This window comes from Lepisosteus platostomus, chromosome 14, assembly GCF_059453375.1.
Source record: "Lepisosteus platostomus isolate fLepPlt1 chromosome 14, fLepPlt1.hap1, whole genome shotgun sequence".
In the NCBI taxonomy this organism is placed as follows: domain Eukaryota; kingdom Metazoa; phylum Chordata; class Actinopteri; order Semionotiformes; family Lepisosteidae; genus Lepisosteus; species Lepisosteus platostomus.
In genome coordinates this window covers 30884290-30908338 of record NC_142624.1, presented here as the reverse complement: position 1 = coordinate 30908338, position 24049 = coordinate 30884290, and the positions used below count along the sequence as shown (strand labels likewise).

Here is a 24049-nt window from a genome sequence, read left to right as displayed (position 1 = left end):
TTTTGCGATTCTTGTTTACTCTACGTATTAAAACACTCTTATTTTCCAGAACCATGTCCCTTCCTCTAAACTGAGCTGGGTAACCCCTGCACTCTCGCTGCCCTGTTTACTCCAGGCCCTTGTTGGCAGTGGTGCTCACCCCACAGCATAGCGCTCCAGCAGTCTCTGCACGGGGATGATCAGTTTGCCCAGGAAGCGCTTGATGATAGGCCGGCTCTTAGCGAACTTGTCCTTCACCTCAATCTCTAGCACATCAGTCACCAGGGCCACAAAGGTGTACCTCTACAGACAGAAAACAGGGAAGGATGCAGAGAGAGAGATAGGAGAAGGAGGGCAGTAGGCAAGGAATAAGTAGAAGGAGTGGGAGTCATGGATGAAGAGACAAATAGAAGTTTGGGAGGGACAGAAGTGGTGGGTGAGAGTAAGAGAGGAAAGCAAAAACAGTAGTATGCGTCAATGTATGGTACTGTTTCTCAGTGTATCTGTGTGTTTCAGCACATACCTCTCCATGCCAGGTGGGATTTGTGGTATTGGCAATGATGGTAGACCTTCTCTCTTGACCATGGTGGGCAAAGGTTGGGAAAGTACTCTTCTTCCCAGGTTGGATAGACATCTTTAGATAGGGATCAGGGTTAAAAAACATGCCCTTCTTCAGGCCCAGAGCACGGATATCTACACAGAGATGAGGGCAAAGACTCATATATCTACAAAACAACCAAAAAGCCTTTCTTTTCTTTAAGAAACAAAGACGCCCCATATCCTGCCATGCAGGTTTGTCCTGACCTGTTTGAATGACCCTCCCATGACCCTGACACTGCTCTGAACAAGTGATCTGCAAAACAAGAGCAAAGCAGCCAACACCATAATGAAGTGAATATCATCTACCACAGGGGGGCGACCTTGCTCATCACAACAGGAAAAGAAAAATGAAACAATGAGCTCTGTTGGTTAAATATTAAAAAACTAAATGTATCGATTACAGATTTTATATAAATGTGCTTTTTGTGAAGTGTTGTGTTATTAATGTTTCATGAATGGAAGCCCCTGGTGGAGCGGTGGCTCTGTGGCTCTGTGGCTCAGGATCTGCGCCTGTGACTGGAAGGTAGCCGGTTCAAATCCCGCGGCTGGCAGAGGAATCCTACTCCGTTGGGCCCCTGAGCAAGGCCCTTAACCCTAACTGCTCCAGGGGCGCCGTACAATGGCAGACCCTGCGCTCTGACTGCAAGCTTCTCTCCCTGTCTGTGTCTCTGTGGAGAAAAGCTGGGGTATGTGAAAAGACGAATTCCTAATGCAAGAAATTGTATAGGGCTAATAAAGAAACATTACATTATTTATTGCCAGTGGTTTTCACATTGTCAATGTTCACTGTTGGGCAGCACATTGCACACCGTGATGGTGCAGTGGTTAGCATTGCACTGGGTTCAAGTCCAGACCTTCCTGTGCAGAGTCTGTATGATTTCCACTCATTTATTTGCGTTTCCTCCAGATGGTCCTTTCCCCCCCACATAACAGTAGGTTATGGCTGGCTTATGGGAAACTTGATGTGAGGTTGTGCATGTCTGCGGTTGTGTTTGCCTGCCCTGTGGACATGTGTGCCATCCAGGGTGTACCCTGCCTTATGCCCATTGCTTGATGGGATCGGCTTCACCGAGAACCTGAATTGAAAGAAAGAGTTAGAAGATGGATGGATGTTCACTACCTGTGTGTCAAGTTAATGTAAAAGTAACTTTACAGTGTCAGGTTGTGGAGTCTGCTTCCTTGTGGCTTCACCACAGAGCAGCCCCACAATTGAGAAAGAAAGCAGAAGATAAGACTCGGAGGGGCCTGTGTATGTGAGCAGACAGGCGTGACTAACAGTTTGCATTATTGAGGGACTGGAGAGACGAAAGATGTGCGCTGCATGGCACATACACTGTACACAGTCTCTTATGAGGCACACCGTCTGATGCACCTACTGCAACACACGTACACTTACGCCCATCCCCTCGAATGTAACTCCTGCAACAAAATCAGGATGAACTAGATGGCAATTAACATTACAGACCAGACTTTACACCCAATCTCCCAGTGCCTCTCTCTGCACCTCTGTCCTTTATTTCCACTGAAAGTCCCATCCCTCTCTCTCACACTTACTCCACTGTGCAGAACATAAAAGACAGAAATGTTACCTGACAGAGTAAAGCTGACCAGTTTTCGACAGTGCTCAGCTACCGACTCGCCCTCCGCCAGGCCTTCAGCTCCCACCTGAAAGAGAGAGGCTGACCTGAAACACATGCCATGCTGGGCTGAGGGCTTAATATTTTATGCCTGGTAATATGAATTCCCATTTTTTAATGTAAATGGCTGCAGCTTTTAGAATTAAAAAAAAAAATCCAGATATGAAACATGTAAAAAATAATTAACAAAAGCTGGTCGGTAGTGAAACCTCACTCTTGCCCTCTTTAACAAACTCATTTAAGTGAAAAGAAATCCAAAATGCAAAATGGAAAAGGGCTGTTCCTAAGCATTTGAGTGTTTTCACAAAGTAATACCTAAAAATTGAACGTATTGTAAAAGCAGATCTTGTTGACAAGTTCAGTAACATTACATTTCTCCAGTGTGACTATGGTAGTTTTGCGATATTTCCATGCTTGTACTATGTAGTTTCCTTAGCATTATTTCTTACGGTTTTGTTATAGACTGAACCATACTACAAAATCCAGTACTAATACAGAGCAATACAGTGAAGTACAGTTCAGTGCAATTCATTGAAGCGCATTACAAGGTAGTACTATATGGCATAGTGCAGTAGACTACAGCAGAGAACAGTACAGTAAGGTACTGTAGATTGAATCAGCTGTCTCTGAGGACTCTGCTTTGTCTGTATAGGACAGGGGCAGAGGAGCGTTTACTAGTCTCATTCTTTCACGGCTTAGCCTTTTTTGCAGGTCTGTCCTATACTGTGACAAGTGATGAGTGTTTCCTCATAGCTGGCTGTAATAAATCCCTTTTGAATTGCACTACATTGAGTAAGCCTAAGCTTAACTCCCCCCTACACCCGGCAGGCAGCCAGTGATTCTGATCTGAGGATTAATTTTAGAGTTTTCATATCAAATTAATTTGTGCCAGATGGTAGTAGAGTAACAAGGCAGTGATAGCTAATGCATTGTCACTGCGGTGGTTATAGGTATCTCCAGAGAAAGCGAGAAAAGGAGAGAAAGGAGAACAGGTCAGAGAGAGCAAAGGAGAGCGAGAGGATGAGAAAGAGTCAGGCACTGAGGCACAGAAAAACCAGGCAGCAAATAATAGGAACAGAGTACAGGAAAGAGAAAGACATACCGTAGGACTGAGGCAGACTGAGAGAATGAGGAATATCAAGACAGGCATAATGACAAAAATGTGTTTGAGGCCAAAAACTCTGAAGAAAAGACTATGAAATGCCTGTAATACAAAAGCATGAAGGAATACCAGATGTTGGGCTGAACAAGAACCTTGCCAAAAAATAAAGAAATAAGGAACTAAGGAAAAAGAAAATGTGGAGCAAGAGAAAGAACAATTGAGACTAGAAAAAACTGATAAGGATTTAAGAAATAAAAGGTTATGAGGTTCTGTGATCAATCAATAAACGATTAGAAATCAGTCAAGCAGCTTCCTTATAACATGAAGCCTGACTTACAATGAGATAGCAGCTCTTAATTATGCTTTATATCTGGCCTTAACAAAATTTAGATTGATCGACTCATGCCCACATGGTCATACCAAACTAGGTCAAATGGTTTATGGAACTTTGACCTGTTGATTAGCTATTCCATCAGACACTACTTGAGGTTTTTAAAAATAGTCAAATTCCTGGTCAAATTAAAAATGCCAAATTCCTAAATCAGTCCAATTTCTCTGACAGTTTTTCCTAATATCAATCTTTATTGTTTTAAAAGTTATCACAAGGTGCAGGAACCCCTACTGCCTGCAGGACCCTCTCGCTCTTCTCAGAGCTTCCCAGACCTTAACTTAAAGAAAACTGAAATTTCAATTGAACTTTTCATTTATTTGATTAGTGCTCCGAGTTTATCTATTTTATGTTTTTTTTCCGTCTCACTCTCATTCTCACTCTCTCACCTTCTGTCTCAATTTTTCATGGCCTCCGACACTAAGCTTACACCTCAGTCCTGAGACGATAGTCTCAGTTGGACAAACAGCATCTTTCTCATATGCAGCTTTTTCCTTCTTGTTCTGTCCCTCTTGTCTGGCACTCTGTCCTTCCACGCTCACTCCCTCTTACTCTTACACTCATTATTTCTCTCCTTCTCTTCCATCTGCAGAATTCTCTCCACTGTGCTTACAAAATCCTCTGCATAGCCGATCTACAGTGATCTGGGCTGTTGTTGATTTGCTGGTTCAGGGCTTCTTACTCCACTCAATATGGTACTGTGCATACAGTGCATCTGTCAGAGATCTAAGAATCCTCCATAACCTCCTTAAGTCTGCAGCACAATTCCACTCCACTGGGCCTGTATTAAGTCAATGTTCATTAGCCCCCAACAGCACAGCCTGACAGCAGTACAAAGAATCATATGAGATTCCCTTTCACTAGCCCAGTGTCATATTTCTAATTTAAAAATCTAGAGACTCTTGTGTAAAAAGCAGCATAGAATATTTGAACATAATTTTTCATCTCTCCCATCTACTGTACCTATACATATTTATTTAAAATTAGGCTGTTTGCAAAATAAATAAAATAAACACCCCAGATGCTAGATGGGAGCATGCAATTTGTAAAACCTAAGATGCATAAAATTGCTATGCAATGGCTGTCTGAGAGGACTGACTGACATGCTGACTTAAGGGAAAGTCCAGACTGCCTTGTCAGTGCAAAGGCAGTAAAAGTCTCCTTTTTATATCTGGACTGGGAAACCATCTGGACCTCAGAGACAAGTGCATTACCCCCTTCCCTGGTGTGTTTGCCTAGCTCACAGTCACACTGTACAAAAACGATAAATAAAGGCAGTACAGACAATGCAGAAATAATGTTTTTTTTCTCTGCTGTATATAAGCATTGCTTGCTGTGTGCAAGATGTTTTTAGTGTGTCATGCTGGGCCGTGCCGTTATATACTCAGGAAGAGGATCATAAAAGCTGCCATACTGAGATACAGTACTCAGATTGTCAAGATCAAAAGGGAATCTCTGCTGTTTCAACAGCAGGCCTAAGGCATGCCTAAGTAGAGAACCTTAGAATAGTCTGATTACGAAGTAAGGAGTATGATGATGTGGGAGGGGCTCACTCACCAGAATGCCGGGGTTTTTGACAGTGATGCAAGGCGTTGTGGCCCGCAGTGCCCCACTCACTCCATGGTAATACTTGAAGCAGATCTTAGTCTCCGCTATGGAGACAGGAGAAACAAATTAGATTACTGACCAGCCACTGGCATGGGTTACAGAAAAGAAAAATACTATGTTAAATAGAGTACCTATACAGTAGATATATAACAATATCATTCACAGGCCTTGTCTCAATGTGTCATGTTTGCGCCATGCAAGTCAGAATATTTATCACTCCCCTGTCCTCTGTACACCTTCAATCACTTCAACCTCTTTGGATACCGAAATGATCAGATCTGGTCTAAAAAAATCCCTCAGTATATTCAGTCCCCTCAGTACCAATGCCAGACAGGCAGGCAGGGTGGGGAGACAGAGAACTGCAGATGCAGGAATAAGACATTTATCATATACTGTAACAGTTTGATCCACTTCAGATTCTTGTGCAAATTCTACCGTTGAAGCAAAAAAGCAGTATAGTGCTTTCAATATTATAATTCCACATCTTTATTCAAACAAATGTGACCACCTTGAAATGTCTAGTATTTGGCATTGGCTTATGTGAGACCTAGCTGCTTATAACACTTGGACTCACAACTGCAGTGCAACTGTGAGTCTTCTTTCCACCCACGCGTGGTTTCTAGCACTTTCCTCTGACTAGCAAACTTTCTCCTTTTCTTACTATCTCCCTCTCTCCCAGCACAAGTCAATCCACTGGATCCATAAAAAAAAACAGAAACATCCTTCTGTATGCATTTCTTTCTTTTATTTATCCTTCCCGTCCTCCTCTCATCTCTCACTTCATTGCTGCGGTATAATAATTTATTTCCCACTCACGTTCCATGAAATAGGGCCCTGGCTCCAAGCGCCAAACGATTTGCCCTTTCTGCGTGCCGTTCACCCCACGGTTCTTCGAGTCCCACACGTTGGCTGGACATGTCTCATCTGGAGAGAGTGGAGCAGGAGAGGGACAGATATGGAGGAAGTGACACATCAGTACAACAAGATACACAGACGCATGCAGTCCAAGATATTCACATTTATGACAGATTATGATAAAAAAGTGCCTTTCATCACAATCGGAATCACAACAGTAAATTCCCACATACTGTACATACAGCCATATAATGTAACAACAATACCCTGGATGTTGAGACAGACACTGCCTCCATGTCTCTATCTTTCTGGGGTGGAGACTCTCATGTTGTCTCCCAGCCAAACTGTATCCTATCAGAACCAGGCAATCCCTCCTCCTCCTCCTCTCCGCTGCCACCGAAGCCTCCCTCTCACTCCAATCTAAAAATTCACAATCTACAAAGCCTAACAGGAAACGAGGTCAAGAGGACGATAAATGCTAAAGCTCATCGGTTCCTTTTCACCTAACTAAACCCTACCCTTCTCCTTCATGCTCTTCCAAACCTGTCTCTGTCTTTCTCTCTCCTCTCCTTTGTGCCTTAGATTCTCCTCTCTGAGTCTCTCTCCCTCTCTCCTTGTGCTCAGCATGTCCCTCTTTAAAACTTCAAACAGCAAATGGCACTTCCTGTCCTCTCCGCCCCGGGGCAGGATGTTTGTAAATGTCTTCCTTAATATGTAATCGCCAACCCCCCCAAAAACACAGACATACTAACACGCTCCTCACTAGCATTTTATTAGCATTAAAAAGTGCAATTGCTGAATTGATTAAATAATTGAGTAACTGATTGGTTCTGTCTGCCTCTATGCTTTCCTACTGTATTCCAAACCCTAACTATAATTGCGCAATTCTGTTTCTTACTGTAAAGCACTTTGATAAGCCACTTTTAAAAGGGCTATGTAAAATAAAGTTTATTATTATAAATAATTCAAATTGTTTTATTATGGTACTAATTGATTTTATTATGAAAGTATTTTTTATGATGATGTCCACTATTTTTGTGGAATGACTGGGATTAAAAACATCTAAATTTCAGGTAGTTAATAGAACAAAAAGTTTAGACTATAGAACAGGAATGGAAAAACATCAAAAAGGTGGAGCTGCTTTAAAAGTAACGTGCACTCAGACATGTTCATGTAAAATGTATACATTTTGAGACAGGAAAACAGGTTTAAACAGAAGAAACACAGACCAAATTGCAGAAATCAAAGAAAATCAAATGCACTTTTGTAGTAAAAACATATTCCCTGGCTCATTTTACAGAAGCTGCAAATGAAGAATAATCTTAGGAAATGAGTAACAGATAGTAATTGTTTTGACAACCATCTTTCTCACGATGACTTGTCCACTGACACTCTGCTGCCTAACACACTTTTGGGAATGCTTTCCAGTTCCTTCCTTTCATTATTATTGCATCTGCACTTACTCTTACACACATTTACGATAGTGTGACACAGCACTGTCACAGAAGATCATAGCAAGGTACTCTAAAAGCAGAGTGAAAGCTATCTAATTGTGTTAATTGTGTTAATTGTTTTATGTTAACATAGAACATAAAACAGTCTTATCCAGGGCATATCATTAGCAGAAGCATGTAGAAAACATGAAAAGGTACAACACTGCCATGTATCTTCACAGTGGTACACCTCTAAAGGCACAAAGGGTAAGGATACGGGTGTGAGGTCCATATACATCTGTTCTGCACTCTTTCAGACAGCAGTCTGAGCCACACACCTGCTGCCCAGGTGCCCAACATGGTTTTTCTGTGCCTCTGGATGGCTGAGTATGTAACTCTGATTCCCACTACTGCTGCAAAAACTACTCCAGGGTTTATAAGATACAGGTTCTGGCATATACACCAATAACAGCTGCTATGCATTTCATGTCTGCTACGCCAATACAATTTAATCTGTAAGGGCCCTCTTTTGAAATAACTACTTTGCATAAAAAATGCTTGCATTCTGTTTGTTGATAGGTGACCTGATAATCAGGATAATAAGTAGTCAAGCCAGAAAGGCAGTAATATATTCACTGTGAAAAAACAAACAAACAAACAAACAAACAAACAAAAAGTAACAGGTAAACCTAAGACCTTCTGCAAAAGGGTGTAAACCTCATATGAATTAAGTGTCACAAAACTCACTGACCTTTATCTGAACACAGAAACAGCTGCTAACAATTTTAGTCACAATGTATAAGGCTTTTGATATACTGTATACTGTTGGGAAGACTGTAACAGAAATCCACAGAAACAGTTTTAGCGATACTTTTTTTGACAATAGAAAAACACAATTCAGTACATTGCAGGACTTCCATTTATCTGAATTATTATAAAGATCCTCCAGGGCATAATGCCCACAAGCTATTCAGTTTCTACTGTCAGTTACCTTTGTCGTTCTGCCTTTGAAGAAAGCTTATGCTGGATAATGCTTTTACATCACATTTTCTGTGTGTAGTCAACATGATGCCAGTGAGGACACTGTGGAGGCCAACTGAAAGGTGAACCGTCTGGAAAAAGTACTGCTCTTTTTCTTTAAAGAAGATCCCTCCAAACACGTGCATAAATCCCAATGGAGTTCTGGCCACCGTCAGGAATGTCCTATTTATTTACAGGATCTTCTCTGTGGGTTTCATGATAGAGTCTAGCATAACGCAATCCTAAAAAGCAGCGTGCTGGACATTTCTGTGAAGATTGCCTTGTTCCTTCCAAATCATCCTCTGCTGGCAAGACATGCATGCATAAAGTGTTAACTGGAACAGAATGTTAGAGGGTGTGGAATAAGAGAGAAAAAGACATTGATCGAAAACTTTTAAAAAAGCCCAACATGTTTTCTACAGATTTTTGAGTTCATTCAACCATGAAAAATAGGCTTGCCGACTCATGCAGTTATTTTTGACTGATCCCGGAGTCCAGTCTTCCTAAACAGTACTTTGGCTTGAAAACTTCATTCATAAACTGTTTTGTGCGGTATTTGTTTTCAATATTCAGTTAATAAGTGACCCACTAGTCTTTAATAAGTTAACGACACTGTTTTACAATAACCTGGGGTTACTGTGTCTCAGTACTCCCAAGATCACTGGGACTGGGACAGTGCCCAGTTACAAGTCAAACTACACAGTTCCTGTCGAATTTATTCTTGGTGCAGATAATGAAGTCATTATTGTCTTTAAAATCCATTGGGCTGGGCGCTGTGCCCATGAAGCCACTACAATACCTCTTAAACATCTCTCTAATTTTGTATTTCCTGTGTAAGATGAGATGGATCAATATACAGACTGATAAATTGTGGTGAGGCAGGTGCCAGAGTGATAGCAGAAGGAGGTTGTAATAGTGGTGTCAGGATGGATGATTTTCCTAATTTCCACTATCTGGGCACACTTTTTAGCAGTATTCTACAGATGGCAGACTACTTTGCTTTCTGTAGAGGGGCACTGAAACAAAAGCTGAAGGCAACAATAAATACCAACACAGAACTGTTAGAACCCCATGATGTATGTGAATGTATACTGTACGGGTGTGTGTGTGTGATGGGAAGAAAGACAGGGGCCAATGCTCCAGCATGCTGGAGATGCTATGTGGGGGAGTGTGAGGTGCTGCCTGACTGCCTGTCCAATGGCGGGCTCCGGGTGTCTGCACCACACACACACTCTGCTGAATCAGCACCAATGCTCTGCAGCCCAGACTGACAAGACACTAGCCTGTCCCATTTCAGCGAGGGGATCTAAACAGTGGTCCATTCCCACTTAAGCTCTCAGTTCCTTAATGAACTACTTTCTTGATCTTGTCAGTTTGACAGATTTAATCTTTTTTTCAAGGATGGCCCTTTACAGTTATACTTATAAAAATGTACCTTATTCAAACACAGTTACACAGATGATTAAATGCATTGGATAATGAGAACGTGTAACTCAGCATACAAGAACTGAGCAAGACATACAAGAATTGCATTGCCTTTTGTCTGAGAAAGACAAATAAACTAATGCAATCCTTAATGTCCAGATCTACCTTGAACAGATTTCTCTGTAATCCTTGGTGTACATCAGTGTATATCAATGTATAGCTACGGCCTTATAACAGTAGCTGAAGATCATGGTAATGTAAACTAAATAAGCAGGAGAGGGTTAGATACGTACAGTGTCAGACTCAGCCTGGCATAACTCACCAATATGATACAGCCCAATCCAGTCAGTGGCATCCACCTCCTCTTTGATGTCCCAGGAGATGATGAGGTTCTGCGCAAGCCCCAGCGTGAACTCGTACGTGCTAGCAGTGAGCGACGAGCGGCTGTCCGAGGTCACCAAGTTGGTGTCACTGTTGGCACGCTGGAGACCCATTGGCTCGGGCGGCCCAGAGCTCTGCTCGGCCAAGCTCTGCAGATTCTCGGGGCTCAGAGTGTAACGCATCTGGGGGCTGCGCCGCCGCACGAACAGCAGGTGCTCCCGTGCCGAGGCTGCCATGGCAACGGCCAACCGGACTGAAGGAAGGGCGGGGTTTAGGTGACGGTGACAAGTTTTTAGGGAAACTGTAAGAAGAGCAAGGGCAGGTACTGATCAGAGCTCCTGCAGGGTACGCCTTGTGGGACCTATTACAGGTCTTCTTATACAGTCTTATGGGATGGGTCAGTCATTAAAAGTGTATGATCTGACACCAAAAAGAGGGTTTTCTATTCACATCCAATCAGAGAGAGTCTTTAAAAAAGGCATGTCAAAATGTGTAGGAACATATGATCAGAGGCCAGGAGGAGCAGGGCACCCAAGTTGTGTGACCCCCATTCAAATGACTTTGTGGAAATTGTCACTTGGAGAGGAGAGGGTGGAGGGTGGGGGCAGACAGGGAGGGGAAAGTGAAGGGGAGATCCAGGTTGTTTTTTATAGTCAGGGTTGAGAAGAGTGCTTATATAGGTATCACAACTGACAAAGTTTGAAGGGAGCAAGGGCCACACCTTGCAGAGTGAGGATGGGAGGGTTATATCCAGGAAACCTGAGTTTTATAAATGGGTATCTTACAAGCCCTGTTGTATGGAGAATTAGGAGCAGGGCTGAGTTTCCGGACTTCAACAGGGACCTGAGAGACACAGAGAGAAATGGGGGAATTAATGGTTATTACTCACAAAACATTTGAGCCTAGGAAGAGTACAGTAGTCTATATGTTCACAGAAAAATGCATAAAATTACATTCTTTGTAGCAAGTGATGTGAAATCTACATTTTTAGACATCCTTGCTCCTGACAGTTTTTGAAAAGAAAATGTGGAAAAACTGTTACATCATAGACATTTTCAACTAATGTACACTGTGGGGAAAGTCATGTGACTACCTGCTCCATTACTTAATAAGCATTAATGGTGGATAAAACGTATATTAAGCCACTATGTCACACTTTTCAATCTGAATATTGATTTGTACTGTTATACACAAAACAGCCAAAAAACAAAGCGTAATCAGTTCATTACTGTATTTAAGCAGCAAGGCTGCTGGTGAGGCTGCGAAAATGGAGAGACATTAACCTCACCAAAATTTCTTACAGCCCAGTGAAAAATCAGCACATGGATAGAAAAAAGATTCCCTGTTTCATTCAAAAGGTGTATAGGTGGTGTCCGTTTGTCTCTGGGACATGCTTTAATTTAATATGACTTCTAATGTTCCAACTCCAGCCTTAACATAATATTGTTGATATATCATTTTTTGTGAAAAAATGTCAAAGTGCAGTCTGATGATCAAATCCAAAACGCATGTTTTAATGCATTTCCTATGATTTATATTTTTTCTCATCTTCTGAAAAGTTCTCAATGAATTTTGAAAATATTTCCTTTAATATCAGGGCCAACTGTTTCGCACAGAACTTCTTCCTTTGTTTTCTCTTAAGAGTTTGTTAAAAAAAACACAGACCCGAACAAAAGGCAGCAAAAACACGTTAATATCAGACATTTGTATATTATATTTCAATTCTGATGTGCTGACAGTTACAAAAATTCAAGCTACTTTATAGACTATGTACAATCTCTCTAGTATGTAGTACAATGTCCCTGGAAAATACATTTGTAATTCATTTACTTCTACATTTTCTTTCAGCATATACTGTAGGTTAGTTTTAAAGAACAAAAGAGTAAAGCTATGACATCAAACAGATTATGAACGAGAAAGATATGGGTTAGAATACTCTATACAACTTTGGTCAACACCATACTAAAAAGATATGGCTGCTCTAGAATCAATCTTCAGAAGAGGGACCAGATCCAGATCGTAAACGGATAGGTGAAACAAACTAGATTGTTTTATTCCTGAACAGGTTAGACTATGAAGAAACATGATTCAGGTATTCACAATTCTCAAAGAAACAGACAAAGTCAACCCAAAACACCACTGTATCCCATAGTTTATACTATTTCCACATAATGTAAACTATGGGAAGGTCAATTTAAAACTGAGAGCACAAGGCAAGGATGAAAAACGATGAAAAAAAACAAGGATGTATAGACACAAGAGGAAACTAAATGTAAGAATGAAAGCAGAAGGCATCACTTAACAATAAAAGCCAAAGTTGTCAAGAACAAACTACCTGTGTTTTTCTTGCCGATTTACTGTTCTAATCTCCTTCAAGGAGGGACTTGACAACATTCCTGGATCGCCAAGCTACTAGGAAAACACACAAAGTAAATTTGTAAATGTCCCCATGTACAGTACTTAGCCAACCTCAAATGTCTTTGGCAATATCAGTTTCAGGTCGTACATTCACATGCCTTTGCAGTAGCTAACAGAGAATTTCTGTGTGTGCTGGGGGAGGGGGTAACTTAATGCTGGCAGCGTGAGATGTTAAGTACAAAGAGCAATAAGGCGATTGTGGTGGAGAGACCCGCTATCCACTACACTGATGAAGCCCTGAATCCACACTGCACATGCACCACTGAATCTGTACTGCGTAGCATTAAAACTAAAACTGGACAAGGAGGAAGACAAGGGTGGAAGGAAAAAGGGAGTGGGAGAGAGAAGATGGGTGAAGAGGTCAATGAGTGAGAAAGTGGATAAGAGAAAGAGAAAAGGACTAGAGAGGTGCTAGATATAAAGGGAATACATGTGTGTGTGAGACAAAGTAAAAAGACTACAAATGTCGGTTCTGATCATGGGTAAGGAGCCATAGTAAATAGCGCACACTGCAAACACAGCCTTATAGTCAGTTAACAACACTCCCACCAAGCTCTCTACTGAATCACTGTCAGTCTTGTCAATACTGACATTACTCATTGTGCACCAAAAACATTTTTTATAACATAAATATACATGGGCTTTTAGAACAGAAAAAAAAATAGAAAAGGTTAATTAAAAATATTAGAAGTGAGACAGTGGGTAAGTCCCTTATTTTAGCAGAATTAAATTGCACTTGAATGGTGGAGTCTGTTCCCAAAGAACACCAGACAGACAGAGAGACATACAGGATGTGAGAATTGAAGATTAAAGGGCAGGTGCCCTCTCTCTTTGTCTTGGCATGGCAACCATTGTGATATATGTGAAAGAGAGAGAGACAAGAGAGAGATTCTATTGATTAGAATCTGAGTCATTTTCCTAGAGTCTGTCTAAAGCACCCTGCCCCAGCCAGGCAGTTCCCTCCCTCTCTCTCCGTCTCCGTCTCCATCGCTTTTGGGGTGATGTTACACATGCATTCAGAGTCACCCCACTAGGATTCTGACACATCTTTAGCACAACAGAGGTTGCTACCTTTATAAAACAGTAGGTGTGGTTTTTCCTGGAAGAAGAACCTGAGCATTGCAATCTAAAGACCTGGTGATTCTTCACCATACATGTACAAAATGGCATGACAACAAAGAATATTGGTATAAAAATAAGGTTAAACTTAACTTATGTGTATAATACAACTTGGTTTTATTTTTGGGATCAAATCTTTAGATTATTTACAAAAACAAACTAGATTTCTTTGAGCAAGTAACTAGTGTAATAGACAACATTTGGACACATGGCAAACATATTTGGGTGTTCAAAAAGCATTTATAAAGTAACACATAATTGTCTAACCTTCTACAGTAGTTTATAGCAGGAAGAATACATGGCAATGTATGTACATAATGCATCAACTAAAACATATAAAAATGTATCACAAACTAGCAGCAGGTAAGTTTTGGAGTACCACAGGGATCAGTTCTAGGATCATTGCTTTTCCTAACTTACAACAATGATCTACTGTACAGTATATATAAACTTGTTAAATAGTGTGACAACAGCACAAGTAAAAAGTAAAATCCAGGACTAAGTGGACCCCTGGTAAAGGGGTCATTGCAAGGAAGCAATTAAACGAAATGCTTGTGTATATTGTACTCAGTACAGATTATTTTTGATCTGAAAACAGAAGATTATGTGGGGACTTGATTAAGTTTCAATTCAAAATTAAATTTTGATTATTCAAAATCCTGAAATGCACTGGCCAAGTTAACTCAGGGGAACTTCCTAATATTAGCAACTCAAAATCCCAAATTTAGAGTTATTCAAGAGAGATAACAGGAAATACTTCTTTAGTTGCTCTGAACTGTAACACAAATAAAAAAATACCACAGAGGACTGTGGGAATCTGAAACCACATCCCAAGTCATGTGGTTGAGGCCGACTCTATGGGATCTTTGAAGAAAGAGAAACAAGCTTTTAATCTACAGGAATCCATAAGCCCAACATGTGGTTAAAGGATACCTCTTATTTGTAAACTTGCATGTGTGTTTAAGTTTTGTGGAGCACATGAGGGGATTACACTAGCAGTGAACTGTAGGTACTAGAGCCATTGTTAGTGCTCCTGTTATACTCTATGTCTTGATACATTTTATTGTACCAATCCAAAAGATGGAGTGCTGCACGGGCATTTAAAATGTAAGCTAGGTACAGTACAAATAAACTATAAAGTATAAATATTTTTGCAATTTTCTCATTATTAAAAACTATGTTTATCAATGAAAACATAGCAGCACACAGTTAGTTTATAACTAAGTGTCAAAATTTGTTTGAAACTAACTGCCACATGCCAAAACTAATTATATACAGAGAGGCATTTAAAAAAGTAACAGATGAGTATTGCCAATATAATATGCTGAGATTTTAATGCCTCTGAGAATATAATTACAATTGAAAATCAATTACTGTACTTTGTCATAAAGTAGAGGAGAAACGGGCAACATGCTTATCTGTAAACCTACTGTAAAGGATACGGACTGGTAATGCTGGTCTCTGCACTGTATTACTGCTGAATTATGGCAAGACTTTCATTGTCTTTGCAGTCCAGAGCTTGTTAAATTTGACTTTGAGAGCAAGTGAAAAGGACATTGGGATGAAATCCAGAAGAGAGGTACTGTAGGAAGAGGGTATTACAGTGTGTGGGGCTGGAGTAGTACTAGAGAGGTGGGAAAGATAATGAGATGAGACAGAAATAAAAGAAAAAGAGGGCTGAGAGGAAGAGGGTGAATGGAAGAGAGCAGAGAGGAAAGAGGGAACAGAAATTCAAAAGTGAGAAAGATGTGAAAAAAAACAGATTCCTGTCTTCCTCCAGGTGCACCCAAATGAATATGGCAACAAAACAGATCAAACTAGATAGGTGAAAATAAGAAAGGCCTTTGGCCTATCTTGCAAATTAACGGGAACATTAAAAAAGTATAAATAAATTTAACATGTTAGTGTATAATGGGACATGCAGCATAATTAATCATGCCAACATTTTGTGTTAATAGATTCAACAAGAAGCTCAAAATCAATCTGGACATTTCTGTATATACTGTATACCTTTTTTTTGTTATAACTTTCTATTAGACTATTAATTTATTTTGTAACATTTGACAAATTATGCCTAATCCATAACCACTTAGTTCCATACAGAGGTGTGGTGAGCTGGAACCCAATCCAGAAAGCCCGTTTTCCCCAGAAAACACTCTCTAACCAAATAAAAAATAAAAACTATTTGAGAGAGCACACAAAAAGAAGGACTGAGCTCTGTCCTAATTATAGCTGACTGCTTCCCACAACCATAAAGAATAGCTATTACATTCGATGAACCCAGCCTTTACTTTTACAGCAAACCAGGGGCCCAGAGAAAGGGAGTCTCAGAGGGAGAGTGGGCTTAATCACCACATTTTATTCTGTATTGGGGAGGAATTTTAATCTTGTTGGGAGTCAGATGATCCCCAATACTTACAGGGGGATCCACAATGACTGACTTAAAAAAATAAATGAATTACAACAGATGAATAAAAAAAAAAACCTACTTCGTCCCAGGAGACTTAAATCAGCTCCGAGTGCCCACTGTTCAATGGTCACAGATACAGAGTGCTTAATAGCGCAGGCCAGAGACAGGCTGCAGGGTGCAAATAAGACTTCTTTCGAAAGGCAATCTGTGCCATGTCACATTTTATGAGTGGTTAACATTACTGCCTTACAGCGCTGGGCCCTGGTTTCACTTCCTGGGGTGCTGTGTGATTTTTGTACTGTATGTTCTCCTTTTCCACAGTCCATAGTCAAACTGGTAGGCTAATTGGAGGCTGGGAAAATTCACCCTGTGAGTGTGTGCCTGTCTGTGTACAGTATGTGTATTGCCTGCAATGGACTGGCATTCCTTGCAACAGTTGCTTGCTGGGATTGGGGCCAGCTTCCCTGCAACCCTGTACTGGATAAAGCGGTTAGAAAATGGATGGGTGGATAAACTCCATGTCCATCTATATAAACTTACTCTAAAAAATGCAAAAAAGTATGAATTCACCACAAGAGCCAGTTGCTGATTAATCCTGAAAGAGTTCCTGGTGCTATACACAGTAATAGCAGCCATATCACCCTGCAACTCACAACTGGCAACCCACTGAAACTAAGCAGGTGTGAGCCTGGTCAGTACCTGGATGGGAGACCTCCTGGGAAAAACTTAGGTTGCAGCTGGAAGAGGTGTTAGTGGGGCCAGCAGGGGGCGCTCACCCTGCGGTCCACGTGGGTCCTTATGCCCCAGTATAGTGACGGGGACACTATACTGTAAACAGGTGCCGTCTTTCAGATGAGACATAAAACCGAGGTCCTGACTCTCTGTGGTCGTTAAAAATCCCAGGGCATTTCTCGTAAAGTGTAGGGGTGTAACCTGGCTAAATTTCCCATTAGCCCTTACCAATCATGGCCTCCTAATAATCCCCATCTATGAATTGACTTCATTACTCTGCTCTTCTCCCCACTAATAGCTGATGTGTGGTGAGTGTTCTGGCGCACTATGGCTGCCGTCGCATCATCCAGGTGGGGCTGCACATTGGTGGTGGTGGAGGGGAGTCCCCATTACCTGTAAAGCGCTTTGAGTGGAGTGTCCAGTAAAGTGCTATATAAGTGTAAGCAATTATTATTATTAATTATGGCTGAAACATTATGTCTCTTATCTTTTCTTTTCAGCACGGAATGAACCTTTACCTGTTCCTTTGCAGTAATAAAATTCGTTTCCCTGTCCTGTTCTGCAAATGCATGCCTTACTCAAATGCCTGCTATCCTGCTGAGATTTGCAAGAATGCTCCTACTGCTTCTGGTGCATCAAAAAGATATAGACAAAACCCAAGACTCTTGTTCCTTGAGTTCCCAGCACAGCAGCACAACCTTGATATCCCTTAAATATTGTGTAATTTGGATTGTAATTATTGGATAACTTTTCAGTGCTAATGCTTAAACATAATAATGGGTACAAATGGAAGTGTCCATTTGATCTATTAAGTACGTTTAGTGCCTAGTAATTGATCTGAGATTCTTGTTCTGCTGTTTCCTGACAAAAGCAGAGTATCAGCTTTAACCATGTTGTTAGGTAGCTTGTTCCAGACTCCCACAATATTTTCTGTAAAGAAGTGACTCCTGATCCCTGTATTAAATTTACTTCTTCTTAGCTTCTACCTGTGTCCTATAGTTCACTGTTGTTGATTTTGAAGACGTTGATGGAGTTGACTTTCTCTAATACAGGTAGCATTTTAGCAATACCTTCCAAACCTGCTTTTCACTGGTAAACTCCTTAAAACAGGTTATTACTCTCTGTAGCTGGCGTCATGTTTAATCTTTTTTTTCGAAAGGGACTTAAACTGTGATGGGTTTTCAGAAGAAAGGGGCCAGGCGTCTATCTGCTTCAAGTTATTTTGGGCTAGTGTTGCAATATTAGCCGGTTTAACTTCCCTTGAGAGAAAATGTACACCAGATTGCTCTCAGCTGGAACATAAAGCCTAATAATCCTGTCCCAATTTACAGATACCAGGGTTCACAGTTAATCACACCTTCACACACCAATTTAGACGACAGAATTATCAAAAACGTTTCAAATGAGAGAAGTCTATCAAGACCCTCCAACTCATTCACATGCCAGTAACCCAAAGATCCCAGAGCCCCCGTTGAAAAACGAAGTGATTCAATATGCACAGCATGACTAGGCGGGATTTTTCAAGAGCCCACAAACCTGTTTTAAACACAATTTCTCCTCTTCCCTGCCCTTGTTCTTGGCAAAGCCTGACTAGGCACATACACCACCCTCTTCATCATGTACACACCGATGCGCGGTTTAGCTGACTACACTTCAGTCCCTGCCTGGCTAGGCCGGGGCACCTTGGGTGGCTGACACAGCTGCTTCCCGGACTGTTACTGAGCAATGACACAGCGACTCTCTGCTAGGAAAAGCAAAATGCAGGAGTGACAAATGTGCAGGGCTAAACAGTCGCAGGCAGTTTTCGCTGAATCTCTCTTACCTTGTCGAATTTCCTATCACACATTGTTACTAGTCACTACACCCTGTGATTTCTGTATTATAACTTTGGTGAGGCATTATAAACTTGGTGCAAATATACACTATATTTTTCTTCCTGGGCAAAATGTGAGAAAATCTGAACTGCTTTAAATTGAGTCCTCTTGTCTGTAGTTTGTTAGCATCATGCCATTTATTTTTCAGGTTTATTGATTATTTGATTGCACTTTCAGTATAACTCTCCGGCTCAACTGCTACAGGGCTTTCTGCCACATGACTGGTTTACTATGCTTTTACCGTACTCTCCTTATATAACATGGTTATTTGGTTGCACTTTAACTATACCAGTGTTGCAATGTGATTATTCCTTTGTAATTTAACCGCAGTCCCCTAAGTGAAATAATAGTTCCATCATTCATTACTGCTACTGATGTAACAAGAATGTACTGTACAATTACTGCACTTCAGCTACAGTCCCTATTCTCGTGACTATATTACTTTGCTTTTATTAAAGCCCCCTGTTGTAACATGGATATTCTAATGTACTTTTATTACAGCCTCCTGTGTCAATACGTGACATAATTCACTAGCACGTGCCAACAGCCTTTATTGTAACATGTCCAGCACAATAAAAAGCAGACAGGCTGATTGAAAAGTGCAGAAACACTCAGGCAAAGGTGAGGACAGCAAGGTACTGTTGATCTGAAATCAAGGAGAGCCTCCTGGATAAACAAGGAGGGATTAGCCAGGAATGGAATCAGGGAGAATTATCAGACTAGCAGGCCTTCTTATGTTAATCCCAACCCTACCTGGATAAGACAACTGGAGAAATCCATTTTTTTATCCAGGAAGATAAAATATGCACCTCCTTCAATCTAGGCTATTCCGGTGCTACTGGAGATCCTCTAGAATCTCCAGCACCAGAGGTAAAACAATATTATTCTACTAGGTTTTTTAACCATCTCAGGATTGAAGACTGTCCCCAGGAAGTTATTTTTACTTAACATAATATTAAATTAATAAGGGCTAACAATAGCAATTGATAATCCAATTCAAAAGGGAGATATATACTATTATAGGACTGCCTATTCATATATTCATTAAAATACATATTAGAAAAAAAGAGATAAGAATTATCTAAGTGAACAGCCATTTAAGACCTTTTAAACACTGGTTAAATTAAAATTATTAATTCCAATTAAGTACTTACACAAGGCTAGTCTACAACAAGATGAAAGGCAAATCAAGTAACTCACTCCTACTCACTCTAATCCACAAATAGGATCATCCTCCAATTTGTTTCAATAGGCTGTGTGACGTCAAACCCCCAGCAAACTGAGGACATCACCCCAGTTTGGCACTTAGGCTTTATCAAAGGGAGACGTATGGCTGCACCCCCTGCGTTTTCATGGTGGGTGTTCAGAAATCCATTGTCACTGTGCCTAGTGGCCCTTTAAGGCTATCCTACTGTATATTTTCAATCAAAACATTACTTCAAACATCACTGTCAGTTCTTTTGCTTTTCATGTCTCCTGAGGTCTTCCCAATTTAAACTTAATGGTCCTCCATTACCACTGTTTCTAGGTTTCTTGACAGGCTAATGAGTTTCCTACAAAAAAAAAATGGGGGTCCCCAAATACACTATTGCTCCAAAAATACAATAACTTTTAAAAGTTAAAATGTCCCTTTATTTGGCATTTTATGAAGGTTATATAGCTATTGAGTATCAGTTTATGTAGAAAGTTAAATAAACATCTCTTTTCAAGCAGTCTTCCACCTGTTCTTAATTTTAAAAAATGATTGGTAAAACTACAGCATAGAAGAGTTTGTATTCCAGAGAGATATAGGCATAATTTATTCCTGGGTAATGCACTCAACTCTGTGCATCTGCATGAGCATGAGATACAGCACTATTCCACAAAACACACATCAGTTGAGCTGTCATACTGCTTACCATCCTCACAATGCTTTTGATCAGTTACTGAAAGATGCACACTATTCTTTGAGTAATATCTGTAAATTATTCAACACAGAGCTCTCTCTCCTTCTGTCTCCCTATGCTTCTTCATAAGAGTGTATTCATGTATTCCCTTTACATTTTATGCTTGCCACGACTTTGCATACATTTAAAAATACGGATTTTTGAATACAAGGTTTGTGTTTCATTTGGATTTCAGAAATTGTCAGAACAATTTTTATGCAAACCTCTGTAATGAGTGGGGGCCCATAAGTGGTACGGAGATATTGTATCCCAATTTTAAAATGATACCTATATTCATTAGCACATGCAACCACAATATCCAGTTTACCAGTGAACAACATGAGTGAGATGAAAGAAACAGGCTTCATAAAGCAAAGAAAAGTACAGATACAGTTCTTTCACATGCTGTCACCAAATGCAGAACAGCAGTTTTTTTTGCTTTTTGCGAGTATTTAAACCTGACAAAACTCTAATAATAGGTTACTCTGTACCCATTCCTCTTCTCAACATTCTGAAGGACCTCTGTCACATTTCCCCTTTTCATCTGGCACCCAAACATATCCCTCATTTAGCCTGTGGCTGTGATCCAGTAAGAGCATACCCTACTGAAACCAAATTCTGTATTAACAAAATGGAGAAAGGAAAATGGTCTGGATACAGAACTCCTGCATTACCATCTGAAAGAGATTAAATGAACTTTCAGAGTCATCAGGCTCTATGGCCCTGTCTCCCTGGATGTCCTGTGTCTGTGTGTATCTCAGTGCAGGGGCTATTTATACTCCCCCCCGGGAGACTGTTATTTATAACTATACACCACAGAATACTTCACAGGCAGACAAGCCCTGAGCACTGACCCATATATGCACTGGGTGTGTGTGCACCCCTGTAAACTGTTATGTATATGGTAGCCTTTAAACTGTATTTATACCCTTGATGAACTGTAACTAAACATTGATTTAGCATGAAAACCTCACATTAAGCAGTTCAATAACAATCAATATAATCAATAAAAAGACTTACATAACTTTCAATTTATTTATATTGTGCATTTATTTTGTGAACTGTTTGTATTATTATTTTTTCAAAAGAATACAAAAAAGTTTCCAAAAATCTTTTTTTTTTTACTTTACCAACCCTCCATCACCCTAACTGGCACCATACTCCCAGTCTTTACTCAAGGACCCCTGTAATAAAGTCAGACAGCAACCAACTAGAAAGAATCAGCATTGACGAGTGCATTTCAAACTACAATGAAATAAAATGTACACAGTAACTTGTAAGACCTCCAATTTACAACACTAAATTGACTAACTTTCCAGGCCTGCGCGGTGGTATACTCTGCTATTCAGAACGAGACAACAAAATTTCCTGTGACATGATGCAGCCCTGTTTCACTGTAAACAAGCAGGCCTGTGAATACATCTCTTTTAATCTAATAGAAATATTGCTCTCGACTTTGGCAATAAATGGAACTTACTTATTAACCCTGCATACAGATTATTTTGGAAACTTTCTGTGGTGAAATATCTGTTGCACAACCTGTACTTAATTCGCACATTACACACATTACAGTGACTAGTGAGCAGGAAGGGCCACATAACGACACAATTCGTGGGTACTCGCACTCTCACCATTGGGTTTGTGACAACATGGCGACTTTCAGTACATTCACAAAGTTCACGATTTTGTGCTTCATTCGAAATTTGTAACATTTTTCTCTATCTTCAGTGAATTTATTTTGGTACGGAGATTTAATAACTCGTCTGAGAAACTGGGACTGCAGTTCCTTTTAAAAAAGGCATTGACTGCAGCGGCACTATGAACCTACACCATCCACCAAACAGTTCCTGATAGGTCTGAGCTGTATAAAGCTCCATGTAAATAATGTGAAGACAAGCCAGGATCCAGTGATGCCAAGGGAGGGATTGAGCCACTCAGCTCAGAACGAGTTTCTTTTGAAATTCTGTCAGTCCAGCCAGCCAAATCTGTTTCTTCCGCTGCGAGAGGCCCATATTAGAGTCAACATCAAACAGGAGTTTGCGCCCTTACACAGAGAATCAGACAAAGAAGACGGGACCTGTTTCCAGGATTTAATCTCTCTAGACACTCCTAAAACATCTAAAAAGGAGCCCGATATACTCTGGGTAGAAATCTTAAATAAAATAATTTGATGATTAGGATTTTGGAAGCACAATTTATTTTAATCCATATATTACCCAAAGAAATAACTTCATCTGTGACAATCGAAGCACAGATGTTTTTTTTAAACCTTTATGAAATCTTAAATAATGAAAAGGCTAGTTCCCTCCCCCCTATTTGCTCATGAGTGCAAACAAATCATGCATAGGTGGCAAGGGCAACCTCACTCCTAATGGGACTCCACAGGCAGATACTGTAGAATGGAAGCATAGGTACAAAAAGAAACAGCAGCCAAAAACAGTCGCATCTAATTCTGAATGTATGATGTTGAATATGGATTTATTTACCTCTCACATTCAATATTTTGTGACTCTTCCTTTGGCCACAATAACCTTGAGGTGAGGCTTCCTGTAGGATTTCAATAGGGTCAGAAATGTACCATGACGGAAACTAACGCACTACAGAATGCAAAACCAAACCCTCGAGATCACACAACCTGCACTTGTGTTAAATGTTCTACTAGAGACACTGATAACCATCAAAAATGTATTTCTATGCTTCCTTAGTCATTTCCTCATTGAGCATGGCACAGGCTTTTTACGTTCTCCTATTGTACAGAACATTGGTGACTAATGTCATTACGTATGTTTTTGGTTGAAATACCCTGGTAGAACTCAACCTGTCTGTCTCTCAGCTCTAACAAGGACACCAGGACCAGAGGATCCAAACCAACCCTAAAGCAGACTTTTTCACAGAAGGGATGATGAGACTAACAAGACTGTCCAAAATTCTGTCTCATTTATCCACTTTGTTTGGTCCAATTTGAGCCAATCAGTTGATGTTTGGAAAATTCTTCTCTTTTCTTCTTAGGCTTCCTTGATACTGCGGCAAACAGGAGGACTTAAAGGGTAGCATTCAAGATATTGTATCCTAATGATGCCAGAGATTTTTTTCAAGATTTCCAATTGCTACCCCTGGGTGTGAGTTAACTTCCCCAATCAATT

The 24049-nt window shown here is 40.4% G+C and overlaps 1 protein-coding gene across 13 annotated transcripts in view; it reads right to left on the bottom strand.

The window, feature by feature from the left end:
- The window catches only part of hecw2a (HECT, C2 and WW domain containing E3 ubiquitin protein ligase 2a), a 48473-nt gene that overhangs the window by 17327 nt on the left and 7097 nt on the right, over window positions 1–24049 (bottom strand). For 3 of the 13 annotated variants that reach the window (XM_088605606.1, XM_088605598.1, XM_088605599.1), the window contains exons 2-8: window positions 11150–11271; window positions 10370–10729; window positions 6131–6238; window positions 5264–5358; window positions 2169–2244; window positions 503–672; window positions 140–282 (exon numbers count right to left, since the gene is read on the bottom strand). In XM_088605606.1, the coding sequence (XP_088461732.1) occupies window positions 140–282; window positions 503–672; window positions 2169–2244; window positions 5264–5358; window positions 6131–6238; window positions 10370–10664 (887 nt within the window). In that variant the 5' untranslated portion in view covers window positions 10665–10729; window positions 11150–11271. The other 10 variants (XM_088605601.1, XM_088605603.1, XM_088605600.1 and 7 more) reach the window with 7 other exon arrangements.